Genomic DNA, 19,239 nt, shown 5'->3' with positions numbered 1-19,239 from the left:
AATAGAAGGAAAGAGAAAAGCCAAAAAACGGCTATAAGAAAACAAATCAACCCTTTTAAAACAGGGCGAAGCGCACCACTGACTTAGGTGCCCCAAAAGACTGTGGACCAAAATAAAATACAACCTCGCTGGGGAAAAAGGCTAGGCACTAAAATAAAACCTCTAGACGCAGCTCGGGACCAAAACGCAAACCAAAATACATAACAGGGGACAACGTCCCCCAACCACTGACTCACACGAGTCCAAAGAAAGAAAAAAGAAAAACCTAAACCTTTGAGGAAGGTGCCAGCGAACACAACACCAGCTGAACGCCTTCCTTACCTTTTTAATCTTTTTTGTTTCTTGACAGCGAAATGCACACCAGCACAGTACCGGACTCTTAACTCTCACCAAGTCTACCATGTGCATTACCGGCTTTGTGTCAGAGCGCACAGTTAACACAAAAGCATTGGTAGACTGCCAGCACTGGCCTTAAATGCCTGGCCGGGGTGTGCGCAGGGGGCCCGATGCTTGGGGGCCACTGGATGGCGGGGCCTGCCGCGCCCTGTCGTGCCCTTTACGTCCACCAACGTTCAACAGGAAGTGACAAACCTGCTCACGTCCACTTGCATGCGCGTACATACATACCACTTTAATGAATATTTGGTTCATCTTGATGCTAACCTCTTCTCTTGTTACAGCCAAGTCTTTAGTGTTGTAGTTGTTTTTGTACTGTCTTGAATGTATGTCTTGTTATGTTTTGTGTCTCTCCCCATCACAGGAATTGACCTTTTGGAGAGGACTGTTTATTAAAGTTGTTAGTATTCTGTATGGACTCTGGCCGCCCTACTGGACTGTCGTAGAATTGCCTGTGTTTTTGTTTGCATTGCCATGTGCTTTTGTTTTTGTCCAGAACCCCGCCCTCACCTGCCTTGTGCCACTCCCTGCCCACACCTGCCTCTGTCTGCCACACCTGCTCTGTTCATTAGCCTGCTCGTTGTTCTGATTGATTTTTCCCTGTCTCTTGTTTTCTCTCTGCCAATGAATTGTTTCCCCTCTGATATTTAAGTTCAGCCCTTAAGTTCAGTCCCTGTCAGATTGTACCTGAGTGTCTGGTGAGATACTCTGCCGGTTTTTGCTCTGTCTGCTCGTGCTCTGCCAGAATATTTTTGATTCTGTTTAAAGTGGGCAGCACGGATGTTGCAGTGGGTAGCACTGCCGCCTCACAGCAAGGAGGTCCTGGGTTTGAATCCCCGTCGGCCGGGGCCTCTCTGTGTGGAGTTTGCATGTTCTCCCCGTGTCTGCGTGGGTTTCCTCCCACAGTCCAAAGACATGCAGGTTAGGCTGATTGGAGAGTCTAAATTGCCTGTAGGTATGAGTGTGTGAGTGAATGGTGTGTGTGCCCTGCGATGGACTGGCGATCCATCCAGGGTGTATTCCTGCCTTTTGCCCAATGTATGCTGGAATAGGCTCCAGCCCCCCTGCGACCCTGTTCAGGATAAGCAGGTTCAGATAATGGATGGATGGATGTTTAAAGTGATTTTCTGAGTTTGGATTTTTTTATTCTCATTTGGAAGTTTGCCTGGATCTTTTTGTGCTTTACATTTTTGACTCCTAAGTTTGGCCTTTTGACTTGTCTGCCCTTGAGGAAAAGAATAAATCTTTTTTGCCTATTGCATTTGGTCTACACCTGGGTCCTTATCTGCAAGTCTTAACAAAAGTAGACTGACAGAATGTAAAATGTGTCTTGCTGAACACAGGGTGCTGTCTTACAAAGGGGTGTTGCTGTGTATTTCTAGATATGAGTGTTTTATCATGTTAACAGAACAGGATCTGGCCAGATCTATCAGGCTAATTCACTACAATTCACCGCCCATCAGTCTTCCTGTGTACTGCGCACTTGGCTAAGCCCCGTGGAATGGTGCTGACACACTGCAAATGGATTGCATCCAAGAATGATTCAGGACACATGAAGGAATGAGGAACAAGGGAGGTTATTTGTAACCTCCCTAGGTTATGAAATATTTACTCATGGCAGTTGCGGAGTAAATATGCTCTTTTATTGGCTGTTTCTCACCTTCCCTATTATTAATCCACAGCAGAATGCGGAAAGGTGCATATAAGCTCGTATAAGTATGAGTGAGTGGCAGCACGGATGGTGCAGTGGGTAGCACTGCTGCCTCACAGCAAGGAGGTCCTGGGTTCGAATCCCCGTCGGCCGGGGCCTCTCTGTGAGGAGTTTGCATGTTCTCCCCGTGTCTGCGTGGGTTTCCTCCCACAGTCCAAAGACATGCAGGTTAGGCTGATTGGAGAGTCTAAATTGCCCGTAGGTATGAGGTTATGAGGGTATGAGTGTATGAGGTTATGAGGTTATGAGGGTATGAGGTTATGAGGTTATGAGGTTATGAGGGTATGAGGTTATGAGGGTATGAGGTTATGAGGGTATGAGGTTATGAGGTTATGAGGTTATGAGGTTATGAGGTTATGAGGGTATGAGTGTATGAGTGTATGAGTGTGTGAGTGAATGGTGTGTGTGCCCTGCGATGGACTGGTGACCTGTCCAGGGTGTATTCCTGCCTTTCGCCCAATGTATGCTGGGATAGGCTCCAGCCCCCCTGCGACCCTGATCAGGATAAGCGGGTTCAGATAATGGATGGATGGATGGATGGAAGTATGAGTGATGTGAGAAGAAGTTTCATTCAGAAGCTGAAGACAGGATGGCTGCGACTACTCTTCTCTCCACAGTTCTGGTGCTGCTGGTCACAGGGACCCTCTGCAATAGAGGTGAGGAAGCTCAACACAAAGAGTAATATCTGATAGACGGTAGCCTGCAATACAACACATCCCTGGTGTAAAATCCAGCTCAGACCAGCTTGAAATTACCAGCTACCAGCTGCTTCAAAACTTAGCTTGAACTGGTCAAACCATGTTGAGTATAGAGCTGGTCTGAACTTGCATATCAAATATCAAGCTTAAAGTTTATACTCAAAGGTTTTTAAAATAGTGCAACCCTTTTTTTTTCTTTTTTTTCAGAAGGGATGTCATATATTTAATACTGCATAACATAGACATATGTACTCAGTGAGTACTTTATTAGGTATAGATTATTTCACTTATTACTTATTTTATACACTTATTGATCTTCTGCTGCTGTAGCCTATCCACTTAGAGGATTGATGCGTTTTGTGTTCAGAGATGCTTTTCTGCATACCACTTCCTGTCAGCTTCGACTAGTCTGGCCCTTCTCCTCTGACCTCTCTCATTACCAATGCATTTTTGCCCGCAGAACTGCTGCTCACTGGATGTTTTTTGTTTCTTTGCACCATTTTCTGAGACCAACTCTACAGACTGTTTTGCATGAAAATCCCTGGAGCTCAGCAGTTTCTGAGATACTCAAACCACCCTGTCTGGCACCAACAATCATTGTGTATTGCCATATTGATTATTATTTTGGATGAAATCCAGAACATTACAGAATATTCATAACTGTATACACTTGTGTTGCATACAGTTAGTTATTTAAAAGATAAATTCCTTGACTTGGTAAGCAAGTATTTCCTGTGAGCCAGCTGTTGGAGGACACTGGGTTGTCTGGCAGTCAGAAGGTTGCCAGTTCAATTCCCTGCCCTGGGTGTGTCAAAGTATCCCTGAGCAAGACACCAACTTACGCCCTTCTGGCTCCGAACATTTCTCAATATTTCTGTCATCTTGTTGTTTTGTTTTATTCAACACTGATCATGATTTCAGCTGTGTTTTTCAGGCATTAGATAGAGCTCATTTGATATATAGTCATATTCGGTCAGAATGCCACTTATGCACTTACGCCCCTCTGGTTCCAAGGAGGGATATACAGGGCTCACTCTTTCTCTTTTATTCAGACCCAATCATGCTGACGGTGGCTAATGGCTTCAGACATACCAATCATACCTACTCCACCTCTGTCGCTCCTGGGGGGGTCCTACTGGGAGCCATGAAGCAGCTACAGAAGGACAATTCCTCTTTCAAGTAGTTTTATATTTATTTTCATGTCCTGACACCTCACCTATTTATCAATTAATCCCACAAAAAAATGATGTTATAAGTGAAATGTTTGCATTTGCTGAAAGATAAGAAATTAAATTGATCAGGCATAATGATAATATCAGCTTGTACTGCTGCTAAATGGGTGTGTACACATTGTACAACAAAATAAGATTTATTATTCTGCATACAAGAGGAATGAAATTTACATATGGGTACCAGTGATCAATGTCATTGGCTTTAAGGGAAGTCGTTTAGTAATAACAAAAACATTCCAATATTAGTATGACAATTTATCAAGGTACATACAGCAGGTCTACAGAATTTATACATCAGTCTCCTGTAATGTTTTATTTTACAGCCCCTTAATTACCTAGTACTTACTGGGTAAGTACACAACTACTTGCGTAATTATTAGGCGACTACCTTGATTTCAGTGGTATTATGAAAGTATTATGAAACAAAGTCATATGTAAGACCTATGTAAATACAGTTGACAGTTACTTAATACGTAGCCAGTAAATACTAGGTAGGACACACTTTATAATGAACTAATGTAGTTGTTAACTAACTACTACTAGTGTGGCACATGTAGCGTAGTGGTTAAGGTGCATGACTGGGACCCGCAAGGTTGATGGTTCTAATCCTGGTGTAGCCGCAATAAGATCCGCACAGCCGTTGGGCCCTTGAGCAAGGCCCTTAACCCTGCATTGCTCCAGGGAAGGACTGTCTCCTGCTTAGTCTAATCAATTGTACGTCGCTCTGGATAAGAGCATCTGCCAAATGCCACTAATGTAATGAAACATTAATCTGTACAGCTCTGAATGTATTTGTACATCATTAATACATTTTAAGAACTACCTTAGTTAAAGCCAATTCATATTGGAATGAAAAAGTCAGTTAATGTATTGGTTATTGGTAAACAAATTATAAGTTCATAATATGGTTTGCTAATGTATAAATATTCATGTACAAATACATTAGTTAGTTGTTAACAAATGCATTAAGTAATGAAAAGTTAATCTCATGTTTAATGGATGTATTTGTCCATCATTCATTCATGTTAACAACTCCATTAGTTAATTACAATTCATGAACGTGTGAACACAAGGTAATTGACAGGCTGTAAGATAGAATGTTACCCAGACTCTTCCTGAGTATAAAAACAGAGTTGCTGCCCCCTGTTGGAAGCAGGCAATCTCTGCACTTTACCCGACAGAGGCAGTCAAGAGGCTGTAGAACAGGGGTCAGCAACCCTGATTCCTGGAGAGCCACGGGGTGTGCTAGCTTTTGTTGTTACTCAGCACTTAATTAATCAATTAAAGCAGTGAATTACTCAGTTAACTGGCCTCACCTGGTTTCTTGGGTATGAATCAGTTGCTGGTATTAAGGCGAAAACAAAAACCAGCACACACTGCGGCTCTCCAGGACCAGGGTTGCCGACCCCCGCTGTAGAAGAAAAATATGGACAAAGCGACTGTGATGTCACCTGTTGACTTTTCATGGTACTGTGAAACAGTGTTTTAAAGTGCCACTGTACTGTAAACAAAATAGAGGCAAAGACCCTTATATGGTCAGGAATGTTGTCTAATTTGACAAAATAACATAACAAATTGGTGCTTGAGTAGTCATTAGTTATTGTGGGGGAAAAAATTACTGACTTAATTAATGACTGAATTGGTACCAGTGACTTACTGTCCATTGAAATGGGTGGCTGAAAGACATATAGTGAGCTAGTGAGCAACATCTCTCAATGAGACCAGACCCATTTTTGGCTCCTTTCCCTCTGCTGGACCAAGTGGCCAAAACCCCAGTGTAGCTATGGGCCTGCACAGCTGTTGGGCCCTAGAACAATGCCCTTAACCCCACATTGTCCCCTGGGTGCTATACTGTGGCTGCCCACTGCTCCGAATTGACTAGGATGGGTCAAATGCAGAGGACGCATTACCCCACAGGGTTCAATGAAGTATATCTTCTTCTACCTCTGCAGTTTTACCACCGAAGAAAACTCGGACTACGGCCCCTTCCTGGTGAGTGTGAACGGGGTGGTAGGAAAGAAAGGCGACCGCACCTCCTGGCAGCTCCGGGTTGACTATGTGAATGGGAGTTCAACCGAGGCTCAAGTGGGTACGTCAAGGCTACCAGTGGTGTAATCACCTCCATGTCTCCGGTAACCTGGGGACGGAGAATCAAGCTTTCTTTACTGAAGGCAATAAATGTATTTATTCATATAGAGAATTGCATAACATAACATAATGGCGAGAACGGGCCATTCAGCCCAGCATTGCTCACCTTTTCTGACCACTAAAGTGTACCTACTGTTCAGTTTCTGCCTCCACTACATGACCTGGCAACATAGAAAATATGAACCTACCCCCCCCCCATTTTTTTCCCATTTTGCAGGTGTTGACTGCTACATCCCCAAACCCAATGAACACATCTTCCTGAACTTCACCACATACTAATACGATGCACTGATGAGTCTATGCACAGCAATATTCACATGGGCCATGTTTATGACTTTGTGAATGGCCCAGTGTTTCATGGAAACATTACAAAATTCAGATAAAATGGAATGAAAAAGACAAAAGTGTCTGTTTAATGTGATGAATCTCACCTGCGTTACTCGGTGTGTTAGGTTGTGGCTGGGCGGAGAGCCAGATGCGACCGAGGATAAAACCCTCTAAAACGAACACGCAAACATGTTCGTCACTAGATCCCAGGGAACAACGGGAATGGGATATACACAACAGAAACTGAACAATAGAAGGAAAGAGAAAAGCCAAAAAACGGCTATAAGAAAACAAATCAACCCTTTTAAAACAGGGCGAACCGCACCACTGACTTAGGTGCCCCAAAAGACTGTCAAATAATACCTCTAGACGCAACTCGGGACCAAAACGCAAACCAAAATACATAACGGGACAACGTCCCCCAACCACTGACTCACACGAGTCCAAAGAAAGAAAAAAGAAAAACCAAAACCTTTGAGGAAGGCGCCAGCGAACGCAACACCAGCTGAACGCCTTCCTTACCTTTTTAATCTTTTTTGTTTCTTGACAGCGAAACACACACCAGCACAGTACCGGACTCTTAACTCTCACCGAGTCTACCATGTGCATTACCGGCTTTGTGTCAGAGCGCACAGTTAACACAAAAGCATTGGTAGACTGCCAGCACTGGCCTTAAATACTCTTTAGGAGGGGGAAAAATCCTCTGCCAATAATGGCAAGCAGGTGAAGCCAATGAGCACCAGCCCTCTGGTGGACACCATAGGTGCTACCTCACCATGACAGGACCCCCCTACTAAGGATCGACCCCAGGCGATCCTTCAGCCCCCCACCTGCGAAACTCGTAAATTAGTTCTGGGTCCAGAATGTCCCTCGAGGGGACCCAACAGCGTTCTTCCGGGCCGAACCCCTCCCAGTCTATCAGGTATTGTTTACCTCTGCCTACGCGGCGCTCCGCCAGGATGCGCCGCACGGTGTAGACTGGGCCCCCGTCAATTAATCGTGGGGGTGATGGAGGAACTTCCGCAGGGGCCAATACGCTTGTCAATACGGGTTTAAGGCGGGAAACGTGGAACGTGGGGTGAATTCTCATGGAGTGGGGCAGCTGGAGACGCACCGTGACGGGGTTGATTTTTCTAATGATTTTAAACGGCCCCACGTATCGAGGGGCGAGCTTATGCGACTCAACCCGCAAGGGCAAATCATGCGTGGACAACCAGACCCGTTGCCCCACCCTATAGCAGGGCGCCGACTGACGGCGCCTGTCGGCCAGCCTCTTCTGGTTGGCAGTAGCCCTCAAAAGAGCACCCTCCGCCAAGTGGCCCGGCATCGCCGAACAAAGGCCTCAGCAGAGGGCACTTCACCCCCTTTCTCCAGGTCCGGGAACAATGGCGGAGGATATCCAAACTGCACCTCGAATGGCGAGAGCCCCGTGGATGCATTCTGTAGTGTGTTATGGGCGGACTCTGCCCACGTGAGTTGGTGGCTCCACGAAGTGGGGTTGTCAATAGCCAGGCACCAGAGTGTGTTCTCCAGCGTTTGGTAGGTGCGTTCCGTCTGCCCATTGGTCTCTGGGTGGAAGCCAGATGAAAGGCTCACCGAGGTGCCCAACAGGGAACAGAACGCCCGCCAGAACCGGGAAGCGAACTGAGGTCCACGATCAGACACCACGTCCTGAGGCAGCCCGTGAAGTCTGAACACGTGGTCAACCACCAACCGTGCGGTCTCCACTGCCAAGGGTAGTTTAGGTAGCGCCACAAAATGAGCCGCCTTGGAAAAACGATCAACTACCACTAAAATGACCGTTTTACCCCCTGAGGGTGGCAATCCTGTGATAAAATCCAATGCGATGTGGCTCCAGGGACGCCTAGGAATAGGTCGCGGACGTAGCTGCCCTGAAGGTGGGCGGTGGGAGCCCTTGCTGCGCGCGCAGACAGGACATGCGACAAACTCACGGACATCCTTCTCCATCCCGGGCCACCAGAACCGTCGGGACTGGGGGGGGGGGGGGCCCGGGACCCGGCCGGGGTGTGCGCAGGGGGCCCGATGCTTGGGGGCCACTGGATGGCGGGGCCTGCCGCGCCCTGTCGTGCCCTTCGCGTCCACCAACGTTCCACAGGAAGTGACAAACCTGCTCACGCCCACTTGCATGCGCGTACATACATACCACTTTAATGAATATTTGGTTCATCTTGATGCTAACCTCTTCTCTTGTTACAGCCAAGTCTTTAGTGTTGTAGTTGTTTTTGTACTGTCTTGAATGTATGTCTTGTTATGTTTTGTGTCTCTCCCCATCACAGGAATTGACCTTTTGGAGAGGACTGTTTATTAAAGTTGTTAGTATTCTGTATGGACTCTGGCCGCCCTACTGGACTGTCGTAGAATTGCCTGTGTTTTTGTTTGCATTGCCATGTGCTTTTGTTTTTGTCCTGAACCCCGCCCTCACCTGCCTTGTGCCACTCCCTGCCCACACCTGCCTCTGTCTGCCACACCTGCTCTGTTCATTAGCCTGCTCGTTGTTCTGATTGATTTTTCCCTGTCTCTTGTTTTCTCTCTGCCAATGAATTGTTTCCCCTCTGATATTTAAGTTCAGCCCTTAAGTTCAGTCCCTGTCAGATTGTACCTGAGAGTCTGGTGAGATACTCTGCCGGTTTTTGCTCTGTCTGCTCGTGCTCTGCCAGAATATTTTTGATTCTCTGTTTAAAGTGGGCGGCACGGATGGTGCAGTGGGTAGCACTGCCGCCTCACAGCAAGGAGGTCCTGGGTTTGAATCCCCGTCGGCTGGGGCCTCTCTGTGTGGAGTTTGCATGTTCTCCCCGTGTCTGTGTGGGTTTCCTCCCACAGTCCAAAGACATGCAGGTTAGGCTGATTGGAGAGTCTAAATTGCCTGTAGGTATGAGTGTGTGAGTGAATGGTGTGTGTGCCCTGCGATGGACTGGCGATCCATCCAGGGTGTATTCCTGCCTTTTGCCCAATGTATGCTGGAATAGGCTCCAGCCCCCCTGCGACCCTGTTCAGGATAAGCAGGTTCAGATAATGGATGGATGGATGTTTAAAGTGATTTTCTGAGTTTGGATTTTTTTATTCTCATTTGGAAGTTTGCCTGGATCTTTTTGTGCTTTACATTTTTGACTCCTAAGTTTGGCCTTTTGACTTGTCTGCCCTTGAGGAAAAGAATAAATCTTTTTTGCCTATTGCATTTGGTCTACACCTGGGTCCTTATCTGCAAGTCTTAACAAAAGTAGACTGACAGAATGTAAAATGTGTCTTGCTGAACACAGGGTGCTGTCTTACAAAGGGGTGTTGCTGTGTATTTCTAGATATGAGTGTTTTATCATGTTAACAGAACAGGATCTGGCCAGATCTATCAGGCTAATTCACTACAATTCACCGCCCATCAGTCTTCCTGTGTACTGCGCACTTGGCTAAGCCCCGTGGAATGGTGCTGACACACTGCAAATGGATTGCATCCAAGAATGATTCAGGACACATGAAGGAATGAGGAACAGGGAGGTTATTTGTAACCTCCCTAGGTTATGAAATATTTACTCAAGGCAGTTGCGGAGTAAATATGCTCTTTTATTGGCTGTTTCTCACCTTCCCTATTATTAATCCACAACAGAATGTGGAAAGGTCCATATAAGCTGGTATAAGTATGAGTGAGTGGCGGCACGGATGGTGCAGTGGGTAGCACTGCTGCCTCACAGCAAGGAGGTCCTGGGTTCGAATCCCCGTCAGCCGGGGCCTCTCTGTGCGGAGTTTGCATGTTCTCCCCGTGTCTGCGGGGGTTTCCTCCGGGTACTCTGGTTTCCTCCCACAGTCCAAAGACATGCAGGTTAGGCTGATTGGAGAGTCTAAATTGCCCGTAGGTATGAGTGTATGAGTGTATGAGTGTGTGAGTGAATTGTGTGTGTGCCCTGCGATGGACTGGCGACCTGTCCAGGGTGCATTCCTGCCTTTCGCCCAATGTATGCAGGGATAGGCTCCAGCCCCCCTGCGACCCTGATCAGGATAAGCGGGTTCAGATAATGGATGGTTGGATGGATGGAAGTATGAGTGATGTGAGAAGAAGTTTCATTCAGAAGCTGAAGACAGGATGGCTGCGACTACTCTTCTCTTCACAGTTCTGGTGCTGCTGGTCACAGGGACCCTCTGCAATAGAGGTGAGGAAGCTCAACACAAAGAGTAATATCTGATAGACGGTAGCCTGCAATACAACACATCCCTGGTGTAAAATCCAGCTCAGACCAGCTTGAAATTACCAGCTACCAGCTGCTTCAAAACTTAGCTTGAACTGGTCAAACCATGTTGAGTATAGAGCTGGTCTGAACTTGCATATCAAGCTTAAAGTTTATACTCAAAGGTTTTTAAAATAGTGCAACCCTTTTTTTTTCTTTTTTTTCAGAAGGGATGTCATATATTTAATACTGCATAACATTGACATATGTACTCAGTGAGTACTTTATTAGGTATAGATTATTTTACTTATTACTTATTTTATACACTTATTGATCTTCTGCTGCTGTAGCCTATCCACTTAGAGGTTTGATGCGTTGTGTGTTCAGAGATGCTTTTCTGCATACCACTTCCTGTCAGCTTCGACTAGTCTGGCCCTTCTCCTCTGACCTCTCTCATTACCAATGCATTTTTGCCCGCAGAACTGCTGCTCACTGGATGTTTTTTGTTTCTTTGCACCATTTTCTGAGACCAACTCTACAGACTGTTTTGCATGAAAATCCCTGGAGCTCAGCAGTTTCTGAGATACTCAAACCACCCTGTCTGGCACCAACAATCATTGTGTATTGCCATATTGATTATTATTTTGGATAAAATCGAGAACATTACAGAATATTCATAACTGTATACACTTGTGTTGCATACAGTTAGTTATTTAAAAGATAAATTCCTTGACTTGGTAAGCAAGTATTTCCTGTGAGCCAGCTGTTGGAGGACACTGGGTTGTCTGGCAGTCAGAAGGTTGCCAGTTCAATTCCCTGCCCTGGGTGTGTCAAAGTATCCCTGAGCAAGACACCAACTTACGCCCTTCTGGCTCCGAACATTTCTCAATATTTCTGTCATCTTGTTGTTTTGTTTTATTCAACACTGATCATGATTTCAGCTGTGTTTTTCAGGCATTAGATAGAGCTCATTTGATATATAGTCATATTCGGTCAGAATGCCACTTATGCACTTACGCCCCTCTGGTTCCAAGGCCTTGATTCACCAGAACCGTCGGGACTGGGGGGGGGGGGCCCGGGACCCGGCCGGGGTGTGCGCAGGGGGCCCGATGCTTGGGGGCCACTGCTGGATGGCGGGGCCTGCCGCGCCCTGTCGTGCCCTTCACGTCCACCAATGTTCCACAGGAAGTGACAAACCTGCTCACGCCCACTTGCATGCACGTACATACATACCACTTTAATGAATATTTGGTTCATCTTGATGCTAACCTCTTCTCTTGTTACAGCCAAGTCTTTAGTGTTGTAGTTGTTTTTGTACTGTCTTGAACGTATGTCTTTTTATGTTTTGTGTCTCTCCCCATCACAGGAATTGACCTTTTGGAGAGGACTGTTTATTAAAGTTGTTAGTATTCTGTATGGACTCTGGCCGCCCTACTGGACTGTCGTAGAATTGCCTGTGTTTTTGTTTGCATTGCCATGTGCTTTTGTTTTTGTCCTGAACCCCGCCCTCACCTGCCTTGTGCCACTCCCTGCCCACACCTGCCTCTGTCTGCCACACCTGCTCTGTTCATTAGCCTGCTCGTTGTTCTGATTGATTTTTCCCTGTCTCTTGTTTTCTCTCTGCCAATGAATTGTTTCCCCTCTGATATTTAAGTTCAGCCCTTAAGTTCAGTCCCTGTCAGATTGTACCTGAGCGTCTGGTGAGATACTCTGCCGGTTTTTGCTCTGTCTGCTCGTGCTCTGCCAGAATATTTTTGATTCTCTGTTTAAAGTGGGCAGCATGGATGGTGCAGTGGGTAGCACTGCCGCCTCACAGCAAGGAGGTCCTGGGTTTGAATCCCCGTCGGCCGGGGCCTCTCTGCGTGGAGTTTGCATGTGCTCCCCATGTCTGCGTGGGTTTCCTCCCACAGTCCAAAGACATGCAGGTTAGGCTGATTGGAGAGTCTAAATTGCCTGTAGGTATGAGTGTGTGAGTAAATGGTGTGTGTGCCCTGCGATGGACTGGCGATCCATCCAGGGTGTATTCCTGCCTTTTGCCTAATGTATGCTGGAATAGGCTCCAGCCCCCCTGCGACCCTGTTCAGGATAAGCAGGTTCAGATAATGGATGGATGGATGTTTAAAGTGATTTTCTGAGTTTGGATTTTTTTATTCTCATTTGGAAGTTTGCCTGGATCTTTTTGTGCTTTACATTTTTTACTCCTAAGTTTGGCCTTTTGACTTGTCTGCCCTTGAGGAAAAGAATAAATCTTTTTTGCCTATTGCATTTGGTCTACACCTGGGTCCTTATCTGCAAGTCTTAACAAAAGTAGACTGACAGAATGTAAAATGTGTCTTGCTGAACACAGGGTGCTGTCTTACAAAGGGGTGTTGCTGTGTATTTCTAGATATGAGTGTTTTATCATGTTAACAGAACAGGATCTGGCCAGATCTATCAGGCTAATTCACTACAATTCACCGCCCATCAGTCTTCCTGTGTACTGCGCACTTGGCTAAGCCCCGTGGAATGGTGCTGACACACTGCAAATGGATTGCATCCAAGAATGATTCAGGACACATGAAGGAATGAGGAACAAGGGAGGTTATTTGTAACCTCCCTAGGTTATGAAATATTTACTCATGGCAGTTGCGGAGTAAATATGCTCTTTTATTGGCTGTTTCTCACCTTCCCTATTATTAATCCACAACAGAATGCGGAAAGGTCCATATAAGCTGGTATAAGTATGAGTGATGTGAGAAGAAGTTTCATTCAGAAGCTGAAGACAGGATGGCTGCGACTACTCTTCTCTCCACAGTTCTGGTGCTGCTGGTCACAGGGACCCTCTGCAATAGAGGTGAGGAAGCTCAACACAAAGAGTAATATCTGATAGACGGTAGCCTGCAATACAACACATCCCTGGTGTAAAATCCAGCTCAGACCAGCTTGAAATTACCAGCTACCAGCTGCTTCAAAACTTAGCTTGAACTGGTCAAACCATGTTGAGTATAGAGCTGGTCTGAACTTGCATATCAAGCTTAAAGTTTATACTCAAAGGTTTTTAAAATAGTGCAACCCTTTTTTTTTTTTTTTTTTTCAGAAGGGATGTCATATATTTAATACTGCATAACATAGACATATGTACTCAGTGAGTACTTTATTAGGTATAGATTATTTTACTTATTACTTATTTTATACACTTATTGATCTTCTGCTGCTGTAGCCTATCCACTTAGAGGTTTGATGCGTTGTGTGTTCAGAGATGCTTTTCTGCATACCACTTCCTGTCAGCTTCGACTAGTCTGGCCCTTCTCCTCTGACCTCTCTCATTACCAATGCATTTTTGCCCGCAGAACTGCTGCTCACTGGATGTTTTTTGTTTCTTTGCACCGTTTTCTGAGACCAACTCTAGAGACTGTTTTGCATGAAAATCCCTGGAGCTCAGCAGTTTCTGAGATACTCAAACCACCCTGTCTGGCACCAACAATCATTGTGTATTGCCATATTGATTATTATTTTGGATAAAATCGAGAACATTACAGAATATTCATAACTGTATACACTTGTGTTGCATACAGTTAGTTATTTAAAAGATAAATTCCTTGACTTGGTAAGCAAGTATTTCCTGTGAGCCAGCTGTTGGAGGACACTGGGTTGTCTGGCAGTCAGAAGGTTGCCAGTTCAATTCCCTGCCCTGGGTGTGTCAAAGTATCCCTGAGCAAGACACCAACTTACGCCCTTCTGGCTCCGAACATTTCTCAATATTTCTGTCATCTTGTTGTTTTGTTTTATTCAACACTGATCATGATTTCAGCTGTGTTTTTCAGGCATTAGATAGAGCTCATTTGATATATAGTCATATTCGGTCAGAATGCCACTTATGCACTTACGCCCCTCTGGTTCCAAGGAGGGATATACAGGGCTCACTCTTTCTCTTTTATTCAGACCCAATCATGCTGACGGTGGCTAATGGCTTCAGACATACCAATCATACCTACTCCACCTCTGTCGCTCCTGGGGGGGTCCTACTGGGAGCCATGAAGCAGCTACAGAAGGACAATTCCTCTTTCAAGTAGTTTTATATTTATTTTCATGTCCTGACACCTCACCTATTTATCAATTAATCCCACAAAAAAATGATGTTATAAGTGAAATGTTTGCATTTGCTGAAAGATAAGAAATTAAATTGATCAGGCATAATGATAATATCAGCTTGTACTGCTGCTAAATGGGTGTGTACACATTGTACAACAAAATAAGATTTATTATTCTGCATACAAGAGGAATGAAATTTACATATGGGTACCAGTGATCAATGTCATTGGCTTTAAGGGAAGTCGTTTAGTAATAACAAAAACATTCCAATATTAGTATGACAATTTATCAAGGTACATACAGCAGGTCTACAGAATTTATACATCAGTCTCCTGTAATGTTTTATTTTACAGCCCCTTAATTACCTAGTACTTACTGGGTAAGTACACAACTACTTGCGTAATTATTAGGCGACTACCTTGATTTCAGTGGTATTATGAAAGTATTATGAAACAAAGTCATATGTAAGACCTATGTAAATACAGTTGACAGTTACTTAATACGTAGCCAGTAAATACTAGGTAGGACACACTTTATAATGAACTAATGTAGTTGTTAACTAACTACTACTAGTGTGGCACATGTAGCGTAGTGGTTAAGGTGCATGACTGGGACCCGCAAGGTTGATGGTTCTAATCCTGGTGTAGCCGCAATAAGATCCGCACAGCCGTTGGGCCCTTGAGCAAGGCCCTTAACCCTGCATTGCTCCAGGGAAGGACTGTCTCCTGCTTAGTCTAATCAATTGTACGTCGCTCTGGATAAGAGCATCTGCCAAATGCCACTAATGTAATGAAACATTAATCTGTACAGCTCTGAATGTATTTGTACATCATTAATACATTTTAAGAACTACCTTAGTTAAAGCCAATTCATATTGGAATGAAAAAGTCAGTTAATGTATTGGTTATTGGTAAACAAATTATAAGTTCATAATATGGTTTGCTAATGTATAAATATTCATGTACAAATACATTAGTTAGTTGTTAACAAATGCATTAAGTAATGAAAAGTTAATCTCATGTTTAATGGATGTATTTGTCCATCATTCATTCATGTTAACAACTCCATTAGTTAATTACAATTCATGAACGTGTGAACACAAGGTAATTGACAGGCTGTAAGATAGAATGTTACCCAGACTCTTCCTGAGTATAAAAACAGAGTTGCTGCCCCCTGTTGGAAGCAGGCAATCTCTGCACTTTACCCGACAGAGGCAGTCAAGAGGCTGTAGAACAGGGGTCAGCAACCCTGATTCCTGGAGAGCCACGGGGTGTGCTAGCTTTTGTTGTTACTCAGCACTTAATTAATCAATTAAAGCAGTGAATTACTCAGTTAACTGGCCTCACCTGGTTTCTTGGGTATGAATCAGTTGCTGGTATTAAGGCGAAAACAAAAACCAGCACACACTGCGGCTCTCCAGGACCAGGGTTGCCGACCCCCGCTGTAGAAGAAAAATATGGACAAAGCGACTGTGATGTCACCCGTTGACTTTTCATGGTACTGTGAAACAGTGTTTTAAAGTGCCACTGTACTGTAAACAAAATAGAGGCAAAGACCCTTATATGGTCAGGAATGTTGTCTAATTTGACAAAATAACATAACAAATTGGTGCTTGAGTAGTCATTAGACAAAGAAAAAACAAATATTAGTTATTGTGGGGGGAAAAATTACTGACTTAATTAATGACTGAATTGGTACCAGTGACTTGCTGTCCATTGAAATGGGTGGCTGAAAGACATATAGTGAGCTAGTGAGCAACATCTCTCAATGAGACCAGACCCATTTTTGGCTCCTTTCCCTCTGCTGGACCAAGTGGCCAAAACCCCAGTGTAGCTATGGGCCTGCACAGCTGTTGGGCCCTAGAACAATGCCCTTAACCCCACATTGCCCCCTGGGTGCTATACTGTGGCTGCCCACTGCTCCGAATTGACTAGGATGGGTCAAATGCAGAGGACGTATTACCCCACAGGGTTCAATGAAGTTTATCTTCTTCTACCTCTGCAGTTTTACCACCAAAGAAAACCTGGACTACAGCCCCTTCCTGGTGAGTGTCAACGGGTTGGCAGGAAATGAGAAAGACCGCACCTACTGGCAGCTCCGGGTTGACTATGTGAATGGGAGTTCAACCGTGGCTCAAGTGGGTAAGTCAAGGCTACCAGTGGTGTAATCACCTCCATGTCTCCGGTAACCTGGGGACGGAGAATCAAGCTTTCTTTACTGAAGGCAATAAATGTATTTATTCATATAGAGAATTGCATAACATAACATAATGGCGAGAACAGGCCATTGAGCCCAGCATTGCTCACCTTTTCTGACCACTAAAGTGTACCTACTGTTCAGTTTCTGCCTCCACTACATGACCTGGCAACATAGAAAATATGAACCTACCCACCCCCCCCACCCCCCCACACAGATTAGATCGGCAATGCAATATTTTCGAGAGTGAAGTCCAAGACTTTGGATTACAGCGGAAATAGGCTGATGTTTTTTTCCCATTTTGCAGGTGTTGGTTGCTACATCCCCAAACGCAATGAACACATCCTCCTGAACTTCACCACATACTAATACGATGCACTGATGAGTCTATGCACAGACAGACCAAAGCAATATTCACATGGGCCATGTTTATGACTTTGTGACTGGCCCAGTGTTTGATGGAAACATTACAAAATTCACATAAAATGGAATGAAAAACACAAAAGTGTCTGTGTAATGTGATGAATCTCACCTGCGTTACTCGGTGTGTTAGGTTGGGGCTGGGCGGAGAGCCAGATGCGACCGAGGATAAAACCCTCTAAAACGAACACGCAAACATGTTCGTCACTAGATCCCAGGGAACAACGGGAATGGGATATACACAACAGAAACTGAACAATAGAAGGAAAGAGAAAAGCCAAAAAACGGCTATAAGAAAACAAATCAACCCTTTTAAAACAGGGTGAACCGCACCACTGACTTAGGTGCCCCAAAAGACTGTGGACCAAAATAAAATACAACCTAGCCGGGGAAAAGGGCTAGGCACTAAAATAAAACCTCTAGACGCAGCTCGGGACCAAAACGCAAACCAAAATACATAACGGGACAACGTCCCCCAACCACTGACTCACACGAGTCCAAAGAAAGAAAAAAGAAAAACCAAAACCTTTGAGGAAGGCGCCAGCGAACACAACACCAGCTGAACGCCTTCCTTACCTTTTTAATCTTTTTTGTTTCTTGACAGCGAAACACACACCAGCACAGAACCGGACTCTTAACTCTCACCGAGTCTACCATGTGCATTACCGGCTTTGTGTCAGAGTGAAGTCCAAGACTTTGGATTACAGCGGAAATAGGCTGATGTTTTTTTTCCCATTTTGCAGGTGTTGGTTGCTACATCCCCAAACCCAATGAACACATCTTCCTGAACTTCACCACATACTAATACGATGCACTGATGAGTCTATGCACAGACAGACCAAAGCAATATTCACATGGGCCATGTTTATGACTTTGTGAATGGCCCAGTGTTTGATGGAAACATGACAAAATTCACATAAAATGGAATGAAAAACACAAAAGTGTCTGTGTAATGTGATGAATCTCACCTGCGTTACTCGGTGTGTTAGGTTGGGGCTGGGCGGAGAGCCAGATGCGACCGAGGATAAAACCCTCTAAAACGAACACGCAAACATGTTCGTCACTAGATCCCAGGGAACAACGGGAATGGGATATACACAACAGAAACTGAACAATAGAAGGAAAGAGAAAAGCCAAAAAACGGCTATAAGAAAACAAATCAACCCTTTTAAAACAGGGTGAACCGCACCACTGACTTAGGTGCCCCAAAAGACTGTGGACCAAAATAAAATACAACCTAGCCGGGGAAAAGGGCTAGGCACTAAAATAAAACCTCTAGACGCAGCTCGGGACCAAAACGCAAACCAAAATACATAACGGGACAACGTCCCCCAACCACTGACTCACACGAGTCCAAAGAAAGAAAAAAGAAAAACCAAAACCTTTGAGGAAGGCGCCAGCGAACACAACACCAGCTGAACGCCTTCCTTACCTTTTTAATCTTTTTTGTTTCTTGACAGCGAAACACACACCAGCACAGAACCGGACTCTTAACTCTCACCGAGTCTACCATGTGCATTACCGGCTTTGTGTCAGAGTGAAGTCCAAGACTTTGGATTACAGCGGAAATAGGCTGATGTTTTTTTTCCCATTTTGCAGGTGTTGGTTGCTACATCCCCAAACCCAATGAACACATCTTCCTGAACTTCACCACATACTAATACGATGCACTGATGAGTCTATGCACAGACAGACCAAAGCAATATTCACATGGGCCATGTTTATGACTTTGTGAATGGCCCAGTGTTTGATGGAAACATGACAAAATTCACATAAAATGGAATGAAAAACACAAAAGTGTCTGTGTAATGTGATGAATCTCACCTGCGTTACTCGGTGTGTTAGGTTGGGGCTGGGCGGAGAGC

General features: G+C 44.9%; 1 protein-coding gene across 3 annotated transcripts; it reads left to right on the top strand.

The window, feature by feature from the left end:
- Nucleotides 1-2,654: 2,654 nt before the first annotated feature.
- LOC133107258 (cobalamin binding intrinsic factor-like) lies at nt 2,655-18,203 on the top strand. 3 transcript variants are annotated; one of them, XM_061216222.1, is made up of 5 exons: nt 2,655-2,763; nt 13,377-13,520; nt 14,609-14,735; nt 16,763-16,899; nt 17,262-17,414. In XM_061216222.1, the coding sequence occupies exons 2-5, from the start codon at nt 13,454-13,456 to the stop codon at nt 17,321-17,323; spliced, it is 393 nt and encodes a 130-aa protein (XP_061072206.1). In that variant the 5' UTR covers nt 2,655-2,763; nt 13,377-13,453; the 3' UTR covers nt 17,324-17,414. The 3 variants fall into 3 exon arrangements, with proteins under 3 accessions (XP_061072206.1, XP_061072207.1, XP_061072205.1); XM_061216223.1 differs by lacking the exons at nt 2,655-2,763; nt 17,262-17,414 and adding exons at nt 12,376-12,387; nt 18,118-18,203; XM_061216221.1 differs by lacking the exon at nt 2,655-2,763 and adding an exon at nt 12,376-12,387.
- Nucleotides 18,204-19,239: the final 1,036 nt, after the last annotated feature.

The sequence above is a fragment of the Conger conger genome, chromosome 13 (genome assembly GCF_963514075.1).
Source record: "Conger conger chromosome 13, fConCon1.1, whole genome shotgun sequence".
Taxonomy (NCBI): Eukaryota; Metazoa; Chordata; class Actinopteri; order Anguilliformes; family Congridae; genus Conger; species Conger conger.
This window is presented reverse-complemented; position numbering and strand designations above follow the sequence as displayed.